The sequence below is a fragment of the Rousettus aegyptiacus genome, unplaced genomic scaffold (genome assembly GCF_014176215.1).
Source record: "Rousettus aegyptiacus isolate mRouAeg1 unplaced genomic scaffold, mRouAeg1.p scaffold_m13_p_5, whole genome shotgun sequence".
Taxonomy (NCBI): domain Eukaryota; kingdom Metazoa; phylum Chordata; class Mammalia; order Chiroptera; family Pteropodidae; genus Rousettus; species Rousettus aegyptiacus.
The window spans coordinates 89,347,045-89,362,613 of NW_023416308.1; the positions used below are offsets into that span (position 1 = coordinate 89,347,045).

The 15,569-nt window shown below is 37.5% G+C and overlaps 2 protein-coding genes and 3 pseudogenes across 6 annotated transcripts in view; 3 read left to right on the forward strand and 2 right to left on the reverse strand.

Annotated features, from left to right (window-relative positions):
- Positions 1-6,117, reverse strand: part of HPS5 (HPS5 biogenesis of lysosomal organelles complex 2 subunit 2) — a 30,967-nt gene extending 24,850 nt beyond the window's left edge. Inside the window, exons 1-6 of one of the 4 annotated variants that reach the window (XM_016134343.2) lie at positions 5,833-6,117; positions 4,109-4,272; positions 2,482-2,592; positions 2,246-2,310; positions 1,616-1,808; positions 343-476 (exon numbers count right to left, since the gene is read on the reverse strand). In XM_016134343.2, coding sequence (XP_015989829.2) covers positions 343-476; positions 1,616-1,808; positions 2,246-2,310; positions 2,482-2,592; positions 4,109-4,216 — 611 coding nt within the window. In that variant the 5' untranslated portion in view covers positions 4,217-4,272; positions 5,833-6,117. The other 3 variants (XM_016134345.2, XM_016134344.2, XM_016134342.2) reach the window with 3 other exon arrangements.
- A 154-nt stretch (positions 6,118-6,271) lies between these two features.
- Positions 6,272-15,569, forward strand: part of GTF2H1 (general transcription factor IIH subunit 1) — a 31,590-nt gene continuing 22,292 nt past the window's right edge. Inside the window, exons 1-2 of one of the 2 annotated variants that reach the window (XM_016134346.2) lie at positions 6,319-6,446; positions 10,634-10,735. In XM_016134346.2, coding sequence (XP_015989832.1) covers positions 10,664-10,735 — 72 coding nt within the window. In that variant the 5' untranslated portion in view covers positions 6,319-6,446; positions 10,634-10,663. Of the gene's footprint in view, positions 6,447-10,633; positions 10,736-15,569 lie in introns of both variants that reach the window. The other variant, XM_016134347.2, reaches the window with a different exon arrangement.
- LOC118603179 lies at positions 10,893-11,011 on the reverse strand (annotated as a pseudogene).
- LOC118603211 lies at positions 11,640-11,758 on the forward strand (annotated as a pseudogene).
- Positions 12,828-15,568, forward strand: LOC118602834 (annotated as a pseudogene).

The following is a 15,569-nucleotide window of genomic DNA, read 5'->3' on the forward strand; positions in this document are numbered from 1 at the left end:
CAATTTTACCCTTTAGTAAAATTCCATCAAATACACAATAAATTTAAACAACAAATTCAATCAAGAAAAACTTCCTGATTCTCCATATTAAAAAGGCCTTTGTTTGGCCTTCCCTCATGACACTTAGATCATGTTTCACATAAAATTGAATATTTGTCTTAGTCACCCACTAGACTCCCGGCCTCCTTTTTCTCTTCTCTACTCTCTAACATCAGCTTGCATACAGCTGGTTCCTTATTAACATCTGTATAATAGAATTGAGGGGTTTGGGCTAGGTGACTTCTATGCCCCTTCCAGTTCTAAAATTCTGTATATCCTATGACTCATGGTTGATCAATATACCTCTCAGTATCACACAAGAAGGATCGAGTAAGTGAAGATATAAGTAGTCTTCCATCCAAATAATCTAACTGGACAACACAGGAGTCAACTGTTGTTATTGTCTGAACTGGAAACATCACAAAGGCAGCAGCTGCCTAAATGGGACATGACAAGGAAATGAAGTTTATCATTACATTTAGCATTACATTACTTTCTCTTTATCTTTGAATGAAAATATCTTGGATAACAAAAGAAAAAATTTTAATGCTCAAAATTTAATTTGCCTGTCAGGATCTCAAAATTATGTGAAGTAATTGGTATATAACTGCAGAAGAGAATTCTTAAGGTTCTGTGATTATCTAGTGTTAGAGGTTGGAATGAAAAAGATGAAGCAAATTTTAGAATATATAAGGGAATTTTTCACCTGTAGCTAGTACTTCTCCCTTGGGATAAAGACAGATTAGGGATATACTATGTGTAGGGTTCCAAATGTCTTTGGGATGAAATATGTAAGGAATTAAATGATAACTATGATGAGTAATCATGACCAAACCAGAAGAATATTCTGACATGTTTATTAAAATAATTTAGCCAAATGGTAGTTAGATCTCCTCTTTTCTGCCAGGATCCTACAATGAAATAAACCAATGAAAGACAAGTCCCCCACTTCTGATATAATAGCCTTGGAGAAAAGGAATAGTGTGGAGCTGGCTTAATGAGAGACAAGAGCATTCTGTTAGGGTAACCTGAAATTTGAGCCTTCTAAACCAACAATAACTATGGCAGGAAGCCTGGGGACCTGCCCAGCTGAGCACAATACAGGAGATGCCTTTAAGATTCCATTCACAGTAAGTTACACCCATCTTCAGAGAAAATATACCTAGACCCTTGAGTTTCTTCTACCTTTGACAAGAGGAATAAGAGCCTGGGCAATTGGTACCATTTCTATGTTTGACATTTTATTCACACAACTAATAAACAGGCATCTTTTCTTTCTTAATAACCTAGTATTAAAGAATATTTAAGTGAGCCATACAAGTGAATTATGGAGTACTACAACAGACAAAATGTAAATAACTAAAGTTAGCTCACAGAAGCCTTCTGCAACAGTATCAAGCTAAACCAGGCTATTATATGTACTACATACAAACAAGTCTCCTCTAAATTAATATCCTGGGCTCTAGATCAGTCTCCCAAGAAAAACAATGGATAAAATTATACCCTTCAATTTAAACTCTGTAAGACAACACCTTTTATCTCATCCCTATACACAAAGAACTAGACTGGTTCTCACCTTTACTTGTTTAGAAGTGTTGAGTTTGATGGCAGAAACCTTCCCCATGTGATCACCTACAAAAACTCTAAGAAAAGCTGTATCCCAACAGAGAGCTGTAACTTTTCGGCCTTTGTGCTCTGAAGACACATAAATTCGTTCTGGTTTCCCACGCCGCTCTTGATTTAATTCCCAAACGACGACAAGACCTTGACTGCAAGAATTGAGTGGCAGAAGCAAATTTTTGACAATGGTGAAAAAGGTAGAACTACATCACAGTATCAACTGCATCACAATATTAAATATATATGAAAATTTGTTCTTCAGAAAACAGGCAGTAGAAAGTAAAGGTATTAATTTCCTTGCATTAGTTCACCAATCCAGGATAAGAGAACTTACATGTTCTAGATTATCTTTGCTGCCTTTCTCTTTTAAGGCCATTGAAATATTCCACAAATACTAGGGTGACCAACTATCCATCCTGGTTTTCTGGGGACTGAGAGAATTCCCAGGACACAGAACTTCCAGTGCTAAAACTGGGACAGTTCTAGGCAAACAGGGATAGTTAGCAATCCTAACAAAGGCACAACTACATATGTTAATTTAAAGTGCATTTGGAAAAGGTCAGATAATTTTAAAACAGTTTCTCACCTGGTAGCTACAGCAACATAATCATCATCATGTAAACAACAAGCAACCTGAGAAATTGCACCTTCCTAGAGCACAAAAAGAAAAATTTTAGGCAGCTTCTCAAAAGTTGTAATTTTTTTACTTTTAAATCTCATCTTACATTCTTTTCTTATCCCAAATAATTATTTATAATGAAGAAATCTGCATTTATGAAAGATACTCTGAATGGGATATGGCAGGGCTACCTTTAATCTTACCCTGTGTGAAAGAAAAAGCCGGTGCTTCCAGCCTTCTTTTTGAATGATATTGACACCTCCTCCTGAACTGCCCAAAGCCAACCATTTCCGAGATACAGCTATGCTTGTGCACTAAAAACAGGTAAACAGACAAGCGTGAGACAGCCACTTAATCAAATAGGCACTGAGGATTTGTGCACAGTTTCTTCCCCCTACCCAGTTGGATATCACATAATGGCACTCATACTCTCATTCCAATATCGTAAAAAATACAGAAGAAAGAACGTTTTGGCTTTAAATTTTTAATTGAATCTCAAAATAGCTGATCAGGCTCAATTGTATAAATGAGTAATTTTCTCTTGGCAAAAGCCAGTTATGAGACCATTCATCTTTTATGTAATTTAGCTCGGTCATTCCAATGCTGACCACAATGATGAAAGATTAAGTAAGTCTCCAGGGGATAAAAAAACCACTTTAATCATTTGCTCATTTAAATCATTTCTAGTTTGTATAATCAGCATAAAACACCCACAGCTTTTAGACCAAGTAAGACTGCAGAGGACACAGATAAAAGCCACTATACGATTATGTCTCCCCACACCCTCAGCCTGCTGATTCCTCTCCTTACGCACCAGAGAAAGCAATGGCCATACTGTGCCCAATACCTTGTGGCAAAAATTGTTGGTTGGTTGACAGACATTCCCAACCAATTTCAACCTTGCTACGTCCACCATAGAAGCTCTAAAACTTAAACATTCACTTACCTAGTTTCTCTTGCACCTATGGGTAGCCATGTGACTGAAATCCAGAAACTTTGACTAAAAGCCAACATATGAATGATGGTAGAACAAGAACGACGGAGAGTCTGGGCCCTCAGGAATATCACTGGGCCACTATACTAAATCCAGAAACACTACCCTCCATGCAGTTTATAAAATCCTTTATTACTTAAGCCATTATCGGTAAAATATTCTGTAAACATCAGTTAAAAAACATCTTAACTAACATCAACCGTCATAATTGTAACTCATATTACTTTGCCTATTCCTTCCTAGTCTCACTTTGTTCAGAGACTAGAACGGTGCTTTGGGGTAGGAGCGAAAGTCTAAGAATGAAATTATTTTGAAATTGATTATGAGACTTGTTCTTTACCATGTCATTCCTGAGTTTATCAAAGGAACTCAGAATTTGAGGGAAACATATACTTCTTCCCACAGAGCTAGTAACTTTTGCTCTGTTCCCTAAAAGGGAGGGTACACCAAATTCCTTGTTTTAGAGTGAGCATAGTGTAACAGCAGTGGTTCAAACTGCTCAAAATGTAACAGGTATACTCATTGACACTATTTTATTTTCAATCAAATATATTACTTTCTGAGAGAAGACAGCAAGATTACTGAGAGGGGAAAAAAATCAGCAATCAATATCATAGTTTCCAAGGATGGGAAAGAATTCAAATGATAACTCAAAAAGTAAATCAAGAAAGAGCTATGAACACGGTACTTCCATATAAGGCATTTCTAGCACAGGTAAGAATACCCAAGATTCCATAAAACATAACAAACTAAACGGCAGGGGGCATACATGTAACGAAGAGCACACAAATATATGAATATGAAAATGAAATTGATACAAGGATCAAGAAATTCACCTTTAGACGACTGGAGTCCAGCCTCAGGGCTGAAAGTAATGGATCCAGAGACTCGAACTCTGCAAGAACATGGCTGTAGGGCTCCTGTATCATTGGCACACAAGTCATTTAGCCAGAAAGTTGGAACTACGTTTAATGATAGGCACAATATTCCTGAATAAAACCTGCAAAAATATAATTTAAGAAGCTCACTACTAATTAGGCATGCCTTTAGTAAATATGTGCAGAACATAAGGAAACAAGAAAAAGGCACAAGGATCCCTACTCTGGAGGTGCTCAGCATCTAGGCGGAAAGAAAACATACATAGGTAAATTATATGCAACTGTCAGTTTGTACTGCTTCATTCCCTGACTCTAAATCTCCCAAAAAATCAAGTCTAGATTCTCAAGACCCTCTGTAATAGCATCAGAAGTGTTTTTAAAGTAGCGATGACACACTTCTGATTCAACAGAGCCAAGTGGTCAACTGAAAGTCAAATAAATTTTCACAAAAATGAATATAATCTTCCTAGCCAGTACTTAAAGTAGAACTGAGCTCAAAATGAAAGCTGCTATTAACTAAACATGACAAGGAATATAAAATTACCTACAAATGTAAAAGTGTACAAACAAGAACAGCAGAAAGTTGAAAATTGTTAAATATGGATTATATGAATGTACATGAAGGTTCACTGTATTATCCTGCCTACTTGTTTAAAATGTTCCATAACAAGATTTTTTTCAGTATGTACTTTAAAAAAGCAGTGTACAAACCTTCAACAGCTGCCCTTACATAATCTATGATCTCATCTCTATTTCTCCATCCTCATCTCCCACCTATTCCTCTCCCCCATTCTCCAAATATATTTATCCATCTCTTGTTCCTCTTTCATTCTATAAACTTTCTGTGCCTCCATGATTTAATATATGGTGTTTCTTGAATCTTCCTCCATCTAACAAAACCCTATCTTCCTGCGAATCTCAGTTTAAATATTACTTCTGTTAAGTATGTCAAATCTCCAGCCTTGCAAAACAACAAAGCAAGAGAAGGTGGCTATAAATGCTTACCACAGTTAATGAAACAAATTCTTGAGGGGTTGGCTTGCCCAAAGTCAGAGTTCTTAGAAGGTATAGCAGAGACAAGAATTCACTTCTCCTGAGTCCAAATCTAATCATCTTTCCATTTGCCCAAATTATTTGATGGCAACATAACCGAGTAGTAGGATCAAAAAAAGGTTTTCTCATCACCCTAGTATTGTATACTCATTTTACTAATGGACCAGTGTTTGCAAATCAAAATATTCTCTTTTCTCCACTAGGTGCGTGGAAGGAAGAGGCAAGAAAAAGCAGCAAAAACTAAAGTTATGCGAAAGGGAAATAGGAGATGCCCCCGTTTCCATAATTGGATCCTTCTACCCAAAAAGTTATAATCAGAGAACTCTCCACCTTAGAGAAATGGCGACTCATTCATGCATTCGACATGCCTTGTACGCATCGCTGGAGACACTCCCTGCCTATAAGAATCTCCCTGCCCAGCGGAACTACTAACTTCTTAACAGCTAAACTTTAATACTATTTTCAGATCGCTTGAGGAGAGGAGCCTAAGTAATCGAATTATCAAAGCCAGACTAGCAGACCAGCAGCCAGTAGATCTCAGTCCTGTCCTAACCATCTCCAGGTCAATAGTCCCCAATTTTCAATGAGTCAGGCCGTCTCTCCCAGCTCGGCGGCGCCAGTATACTCACCTAGCGCTGGAGCTGAACCGGAGCTTGTCTCACCTCTCGCTCCTCCCCTCCTCGGCTTACGTCATCCCAGAGCGCCGGGGACGCCAGGACAACAATGTTAACGGTACTTCCTCATCACGTGACAGATTACGCCCCAGCTTGCGCGCGGCCCCTCCCCCTCAGTCCACGGTCGCAATTACGCTCTCAGCGGCCTGTAGTCAGCAGACAGCTGCCGGCCTAAGACACAGCTCAGACTGCGACCGGAGGCTCTCTAGGCCAAAGGAGTGCGCCATCAAGGATACCGGCACCCTTCATCACTTGAAGCCGGCGAGAGAAAATGAAACAAGCGAGAACCGGCGCAGGAGGGAGGGAACCAGCGGAAAGTGTCATGGCGGCCACGCTCTGGGGTCACGTGTCCCGCAGGCCCGCCTTGGTTCTTCCGGTCACGTGCTCTCAGAGTCCTCGCAGCCAGCGATGGAGGCGAGACCCCCCAGTAAGAGAGGCGGTGGCGGCGGCGGCGGCGGCGGCTACTGGGTTTCAGCCTTTTCCCTGCAGCGTCTCTAATAAGCGCAGCGGAACTCCACTCGACCCAGCCCACTTACTTACTCCCTTCCCAGGGCCGTAGCTCCCACCTGGTAAGTTTAGACCGAAGAATGAGAGTGGGTGGGCGGGCGAATTGCTGACAGGCCCGGGGGGCCGCAGGACTGCGCGGATTCTGCCCCCTTTTCCTGTGTCCCTGTCGTCGGCCCCACAACTCCCAAGCCTGCCTTATGGGTAGCCCGTTATTATCCTGAAACGGTGAAGACGTATACCGTAATTTACTTTCCTATAAGAAGCCTACTCCTCTACTGAGAACAGGGACTGGAAGATTTACCCAAAGCCGAGATCAGACTTGGCTCGTGAGAATGAAGGACGTGGAGGCCTCTGCCTAGAAGCCCTTCGCGTTAGGAAATGTGCTGTGGAGTCTTTGGGTTTCTATAAGAGAAAAGCTTTCACCTCAGTGGCCACACACCTTTTGCTTCACCTGTCAATCCTACTGCTCTTAAAACCTTAATACGTGTGCCAGTTCACACACACCCTCCTCCAGTTTTGGTCTATGTCGAATTTGATCATCTTAAAAATAGACCATCGACACATGGAAATATGTAATTATTTTATAAATTCCGAATGATCTCAGAGGCTAAATTGAATGAGGTGTATCCAATCGACTTAAATGCCTTTTTTAGGGTCTGTAAAATGGGGAGGAGAGAGAAATAAAAACCATTTGCCTTTTAGAAGACCCAATTTTTAAACATACAAAAATTAAATACTTCGAAATATATCTTGCAGTAAGTAGTATTGACTCCATAAAAAGATGGAATAATTCCCATGAATTCTTACCAGGGATTTCAATATGTAAAGCAAAGTCAAAACTAGGACAAATGAGATGGAAAGGTCACAACAGAAGGAGAGAGAACCTCTAGTTCAGGCCTGTGGCTTATAGAAGAACTGGGCTCTGGGGAGAACTTTGTACCTTTTAGCAGACCTAAATCCCTCATTTGGAAGAGAGGGAGAGAATTTGGGGCCATTAAACCTGTTCTCTCACTTAGCTAACATCTAGCAGTGCAGCCAATTGATGGGTTTGAATCTCTCCTAGGTAATATGAAATACATATGGTAGAGCAAATGTAAAAAAAAAAAAAAAATCCACGCAAATGCAGAGATGGCGCTTTAAAAATACTAGGAAGATAGGTGCAAAGAGAGGAATCAGTTAAAAGTAATGAACCAAATGATCAGCTCTAATCAATCAAGACTGCCTCCTATATGTACTGCTCTCAAGACTTACATCTTCTTGCTGGTCTGTCTTTCCACCTTTTAGCTGTTTTTCTGTGCTGCTGTTTTTTTCCTTCTACCAGAAGAACACTGTCTAGTGTATCTTGAGCTTTGCTAGCAGTTTGACTATTTTTACCTACCTCATGGACACTGCTGCAAGAGGTGTGTCAGTGCCCTTCCTCCTTTCTTCTCTGCCTGCATTGTGGCAGTGTTAAGCATCCAGTAGTCCCTCCTTTTCCCGTTTTGATTACCAACTGCTTGCTCTTCATTCAATTTCGGTATTGTACTCTTGTCAGCATGCAGTATTTATTAGTGAATGTAAGCATGTATTTCCTTCTATCTTGCGTCTCTGTCGCATTTTCCTCTTTCCTCGCCCTGCAGTGCTGTAAGATGAAAAAGTGTTTGGTCTTCAAATTGCTACATCAGTTATTCCCCCTTAATATTTTTCCTTGTGTGTTTAACTGTCCTTAAAACAGTACGTTTCGGTCTCTTTTACATACTTCCAAGGTCTTATTCCCTGTAATGCTGAATTGTTAAAAATTTTTTTGATTACCTAATGGCAAGCAGCATTCCAAATCTCCATTTTTGTATGCTGGCAGATACAGCAGCTCTTCTTTCATAGAGTGAAAAAGAATTTATATTTCACTTGTTGCCTTTTTTTTTTTTTTTTTTTGACCCATTTACCTCTGCACATTGGAAAAAGAGATGTAGGTAATGGAAATCCAGAGCTGCTATAATTTAAAGATTTTCGCTGTATAGTTTCAAATTCTTCTTATCCCTGTTTCCTTAGAAGCCAGTTATTGGAGTCTGTGAGGAATGGTACTCTGATCTGTGAGTAGAGAGCAATAGTGCTTCCCAGATTTTAGCTGCAGATGTATATGCAAAAGTTTCTTGTGTCTTACTAAGATTATATTCTTTTAACAACAAAGATCTTAAGTAGATGTCATAGATGTTTATTGGCCTCTTCCTATATGCAGAAATATGCCGCTGGGTGCTGTATTGCAATGAACACAATATATATAGCCTTTGTCCTTCTTTATTAAGCTTGCAGTCTGTCAAGGGACACAGACATTAAAAGAATTACTTTAAAATTTAAAGTCAGTTCTATTAATCTAATTTATGCTCCACTTTGCAGTTTCTCAGTCTTATCTTTTCTTCCTTACTTTCCATATCAGAAAAGTTTTCTGTTCTTTTCCAGTTGTGATAAGTGCTATAAAGAGAAAAGTAAGAGACCTTGCCTAGTAACTTAAAACTTAGAGCAGACCAAAAAAATGAGAAGTTAGTTAATGGGGAAAAGAATATGCAAAAGATTCAGAACGAGGCATGTACATTTAGCTTCAGTCAAATGAATTTTTAACTGCAAATGAGTTAATGCCTTTACTGGAAGATCTTGCTATTTAAAGAAGTCTTGTGCCAGACCATTTCATAAAGTAAATCTTTTAAGTAAAGTCAGATCTTCATCAAGCCAATTTGTTTAAATGTAACTACACCAGTATTTTTCATAAACGAAATATTCTGTGTATCTTAGAGGTCTGTGGGGAAGAAGTTGGCCTCTTCCTATATGCAAAAATATGTATGTATGGAGCCATCTACCCAACGAACCATCTTGCTACCCAACGAACCATCTTCAAGAAATATCTAGACATCAGAAGTTATTGTAGTATAGCCCCACTGGATCTATTAAACTTCCTAAAACCGTTCCTAATACAATTAACAGAGGTGCTACAGATGACCAGGGAAATTTGCCAAGCAGGTTAGCTGTGAGACAGTTGATTGATCATGCTCTATGTTCAATAACTTATCTCTGATTAATTTCTGAAGCTTCCTCATAAATAGGTTTTAATACTAGTGGTTTTACATGCTGTACATAGGAGGCTTTGTTTTTCCCAGTTGATTTAAAGTAGCTGACTAATAAAGTCAGTTCTCTCAATCTGCTTTATGCTCTACTTTATAGTTTCTCTGTCCTCACTTATCTTTTTTTCTTTCTTTTCATATCAGAAATGTTTTCTGTTCTTCCAAAACTAACTTTTTATTTGTACCTGTAAGCCCAGTAAATTAGGGACCTGCTCTGTTAGCTCTCCTTGCTCACTGCTTTTCCTCCATACATATATTTAAAATTATTCTGTAGTTATCTGCTTACCCTCTTTCCATCTTTCTTGGATTTTAATTCATGTTTCCTAAAATGTGGTTTATATGTTATGTAGTGTAATTTTACATAGTATAGACAGTTTTTTTTTAATTTTGATAGCTATGTTTATATAATGAATATTAGAAAATTAATATTTTATGGTTCCATAACTACTATACACATTCCTTTATTAATTACAATTTTAAAACAGTAAAAAAATCAATGATATATGACAAAAATTGAAAATAAAGTTGTTTTAAATTTTTACCTATACTGACACCCCTAATACTTTCCCATGTTACCTTTTAAACATGGTTTGATACGGAATAAACTTTTGGAAAGACATTTTTAATAACTGCTTTTTTCATCACAAAATACATGTCTATTGTAGATGATCCAGAAAACAAAAAGAACGTTTGAATCATCTGTAATCCTCTTGCTATAGGTAACCACCAGTTACATATATTTTAAAAACAGCTCAGTGCAACTCCAAGATCAGACTGACCCAGATTCAAACCCAGTTCTGCAACTTCTTGATGCATTGAGAAAATATCTTGATTTCTCAGACCCAGTTTTCTTTATGTACAGAATGGAACTAATCATAAAACACCTACCCCAGGATTCTTAACTGGGAACTGATTGGGATAATGCCCATAAAGAACTTAGCCCAATGCCTGGCACATATTTATTAAGAATTCAATAAATTTTAGGTAGGGTTTTTAAATTTTAAGAGTGTGGAATCAAAATTCATCCTTTTTTTGCTAGGACAGTAATTTTCAAACTTTTTAAAGGGCAATAATCCTCTAAAATCTTAACAGGCATCAAATTAAAAGATAGTATTATATATTAAGAATTTTAATTCTTTATTATATATGATGTGTAGATATCAAAACTATGGAAATTATAAAACAGCATGAAGTATTTTCAATGGAAAGTGAAAAACAAGATAATTAACTTGGATGTGCTTCAAGATTACATTTATAAGGTGGGTACAGATAAGCACAATTTAAAATAAGAAAATTGATGTTAGGGTGATGGGATTATGGATTTTTTTTTTTTTTTTTTAAGGCGAGGCAACCCTTGGTTGACCTCACAAATTGCAAGGACCTTGTCAGCTTACAAGCCCTTATTTTTATTTTTTACACCTACAGCACATGATCTTCTTAGGTTGTCTCCCATCCAAGTACTAACCAGGCCTGACCCTGCTTAGCTTCTGAGATCAGACAGGATTGGGCTTGTTCAGGGTAGCATGGCCATAGACTATGGAATTTTTTAAATCCTATTTATTACTGAGCTTTTTAGGCTCCATCCCAGCATTTGCAAATGCCCACATAATACAGACTCAATAGTATCTCACACTTATGTCCAGAACTTTCAAACCCATTTTTCCTTCTTATTTATTTCTGCAAATAGCACTACTATGCTTGTGTCAGTAAGTGAGGTATGAGCAAGCAGCTGTGACACCTCCTTCAGTACTTATAATATCTGTTCATCCTGCTGCCTCAGTACTCCTTTTGTCCCTTTCTGTCCATTCTCATAGCCTGATTCAGACCCTTTCTGTTCCCTGTCTTCAGTATCTCTCCTATTGCCCGCAGATTAATTTTGTAAAATACAAATCACATTTCTATTGAAAAGTTTTTAGAGGTTTTCTCTTGTCTACCACATAGGGTGGTACTCTTCATTGTCTCCATCTTAACCTTCCAACTTTATACCTACTGATCCCCACGATGAATTTTATGCTACATCAAGAGTAGGCTACTTACCATTCCAAGAGAGTCTCAAGCTTTTGCCCCAAACCACTCCTTTTGCTCGTAATGCCTATTTCCCTTTTCTTTTTTTTTCTTTGTTTTTTCTTTTGGTCAAATTGTCTTTCAAGATCCATTTCACGAGTCTACAGCCATGCCACCCTGAACGTGCCCGATCTCGTCTGATCTCAGAAGCTAAGCAGGGTCAGACCTGGTTAGTACTTGGATAGGAGACCACCTAGGAATACCAGGTGCTGTAGGCATTTTTTTTTTTTTTTAAATATCCTTTTCACAACTACTTATGAAATAGAATAAACTACTGACGTGTAATATATGGTGATGTTCAAAAAACAGGTTAAACAAAAAGCCAAGACAAAAGAATACATGATCTTGTTTATATGAAATTGTAGAATAGACAAAAACGAATTTGTAGTGATAGCAATCAGACATTATTTGCTAGACAGTGAAAGGAAGCAAATTGACTGGAAAGAAACATGAGGGATTTTTTCGGGGGTGATGGAAATATTATTTGTCTTTTGGGCAATGATACATGAGTGTATACAGTTGTCAAAACAGATCAAATAAAACACCCCAAAATTATGCATTTGGTTGGTTTGTTGATTATACCTAAATTTTTTTTGATAGCCCTAAAAAATCTGACAAACCTTTGACAAAGCTTCTTGTGTAAAGAAACTGAGTCTTAATTTAGATCATTTTTTGTCTTTTTTTTTTTGGTACTTCACAGACTGAATTGGTAAATACTAACACATATCTTGTTCACTAGTCTGGAAGCTCTTTCAAAGCAGAATTACAATTGACAGATATTCATCTTTGGATAACTCCTAGACTCCTTGGTTCAATACACATTTATTGAGTGAATGTATTCACACCGACCCTTTTCCTTTCCATATTTGAGGTAGAGTAGCCAGTAAGAAGACCTATAAATAGGAAGATTTGGCTACTCAAAATTCAGGTAGTCAATTTCAGAAAACTTAAGATTTCACTCTTTTAACTGTATTTTTTATTTCTAAATCACTGCTTAAGTGAATAAGAAATACTAGTTTTTTAATTCAGTGGTATTTTTCCTTAATCCTAAGAGGTGATGGTTTAAGAAGTAATTAGCTTTTATTTTTCAGATGTCATTATAGTTTTGAAGATCTATAATTGCTGATTTCTATTATTTTTAATGTCTACCACTCCCTAATGCTTACTTTCCCATTATATCCAGATAGAAGTTCTCCTCAGTTATTTTGAATAACTAATGGCATATTCATTGTTCCCAGAAGTAGCTTACAAGTGGCATTTGTGCTACCACTTTCTCCATCCCAGCCCATGACAGCCATCACCATCAATCATGGTGTCCTTTGTTGAGCCCAGACAGCCTCTGGGTCCTTTTTGGCCTCATATCCCAGTTAGCCACACATAAGCCTCTAGCATTTGAGTGGGTGTTTAAAACACCCAGGATTGGGGAGAAATGTTGGGGGTGGGGTGAGAAGCACAAGGCCTTTTCCTAGATTACAAATTAGCCATATACAGATGGCTCTTAGGCCAAGATACAGGGAGCATTTTAAGACATTTGATTGTTAAAAGATGGGGAAAATAGCATCTGAAGTGTTAAGAATTAAATTCTCTCAGTTTGGGGTCATCGCTCATAGCCATCAAGGCAGCCAAGGAGAAGGACCCCCTGAGCTGTTTAGCAACTTTGGGAAGCAGCAACTCAGGCTCCTTGAGTAAGGAAGGTAATAGCCAGCCAGCCAGATGAGACCAGTCATAGGGCCCTGGATCTGGCAAAGTCATCAGGCAACTGTGGAAACAAAACAGACAGCTGTTCCAGAGCATAACTCCTTCAGCCTTTCTCTGCAATCCACTCAGCAGACTAGGAGAGGTAGTCCAGGTACCTGGGGAGCCTCCAAAGGAATTCAAAAGTATGGAAATCGAACTATACAGCACCTCCAGGAATCTACACTACTGAGAAGAAACCTCCCCCTCCACAGCAATAAGGCAATAAAATGCCCTAACATTTGAGGACAGTGGTGATGACCCCCCAGGGAACCATGAGATAAGAAAGCTAGGCTTCTCCCAGGAGATGAGGAGAAGGTGGAATCAGATAATGGAAAAAATGACCTTACTTCTAAAAAGCACCAAGTAGAACCAGGAGAACCAACAGAGAAGAAAAAGTAGGAAACAATAAGAATTTTTGGACTGCAAAACTTATTAAAATGTATTTTTTTGAAAGATAAAGTTGGTATTGTAAATTATGAAACAACATCTCTGTAAAAGTACATGTTAATTAACTAATAAGTGTTGCAGCAGGAATTTTCCACTGTAGAATTCATTATTTATTTAAAACTCAAATGGTGACAGTGGTTGTGAACTTGACAACACTTGGAAGCATTCTTGCTATCACAGAATTGGTGGCATACTTTGAGTTTTGTCACATGTTGCCATGCCAATGTTCTATGAAGGTTTTATAAAGGAACATATTTTTAAAATGTAACAATTTTTACGGTGCTTTACAACAGTGTTCATACACTAAAATAAAATTACTTATTCGGTATTAATGTTACTGCATAACATTAACGTTTGAATATGTTTGACAAATAACTCTTTGCCATGTGATGATTTAATAGTAGGTATTACCATGTAGGAAGTGCCTCCTGTGTTGCAGGTGCTTGGTGCATACATTATCTCTGATCCTCAAACAGCCTAGTACAGCAGGTATTATAGCCTTATTTCATAATAGAGATTAACTTATCCAAGGTTACACAGCTAGGGAACAATGAGTTTGGGATTTAACTCAGGGCAACAACTCTAAAACCATCACGCTAAAATATCTTTCTACCAACCAAAATGTAGGAACTGCAGTTAGCATCTCTTCCAGATACTCTGCTGTGGTAGTTAGTGGGGAGATACTCTTGTCACCTGATTGTATTACTGTGCTCATCATACATGCCTTGTATTATGAAAATTCATTAATTTCCCTGTTAAATAGTTTGCTGAAGATAAAGATCTTCTACAAAGAGTTGCCAGATGTTGCAAATTAGGTAAATACAGGATATCTAGTTAAGTTTGAATTTTAGATAATGATGTAATATATATAATACTTGGGACATAGTTATACTAAAAATTGTTTATACTAAAGTTCAAATTTAATTGAGCATCTTGTATATTATCTGACAACCCTACTTGTACATGTTTTTTCTACCCAGCTCCTATTTTAATGCTTTGCATATAGTAATAAGAAAATCAACAGAGTCATAGTCAGGTAGATAATCTTTGATTTGACTTCTGCAATCCAAAATGCAGCCCTGTTATTTGTAACTAAAATTTTAATAAAAAGATTTTTTTTTTTAATTCTTGGGTTTGTTTTTTTAGAAGCTATATGGCTTCTATTTTATTTGTTTGTTTATTTTTAAACACTTATAGCATGTGATATTCCCAAGTGGTCTCCCATCCAAGTACTAACCAGGCCCGACCCTGCTTAGCTTCCAAAAAGTCAGATGAGACTGGCACCTTCAGGGTAGCATGGCCATAGACTTGGGTTTTGTTTTTTGTTTTTTGTTTTTTTAAGCATACAGGAAGAAACCTAGATCAGGAGTTAGGAAATGTGGGTGTGGTTTCAGTTCTGGAAAGATTGCATGAACCCTGGGGCCAATAGTTGTTTCATTTGAAACAATTTGAACTAAATGTTATTTAGGGCCCTGTGTAATTCTAAAGTACTACAGTTCCAAATGTAGATTACATAAAAGACCACCCATTTTTAGTTAAATTATGCATTTAAAATTGAAGACTGTTAACTGAGGAAAATAAAAATAAATTTAAAATACTTTGATTAGCATATGTAGAAATGGTTTAAAAACTGCCAAATGTTATAAACTTACATAAATTTACCCTTGTAATATGAGAAAAAGAAATTTGATTTTGAAGACATAATCCCAAACAACTTTATCTTCATCTCTGAATGAAGGAAAATACTTTTTTCCCCCATGTTTATTATTTAGATTTTAGATATGGAAGGGACTCTAGAAGTCAATAAATCTGACCATAATCTGAGATGTAAAATCTTTTGTCTCT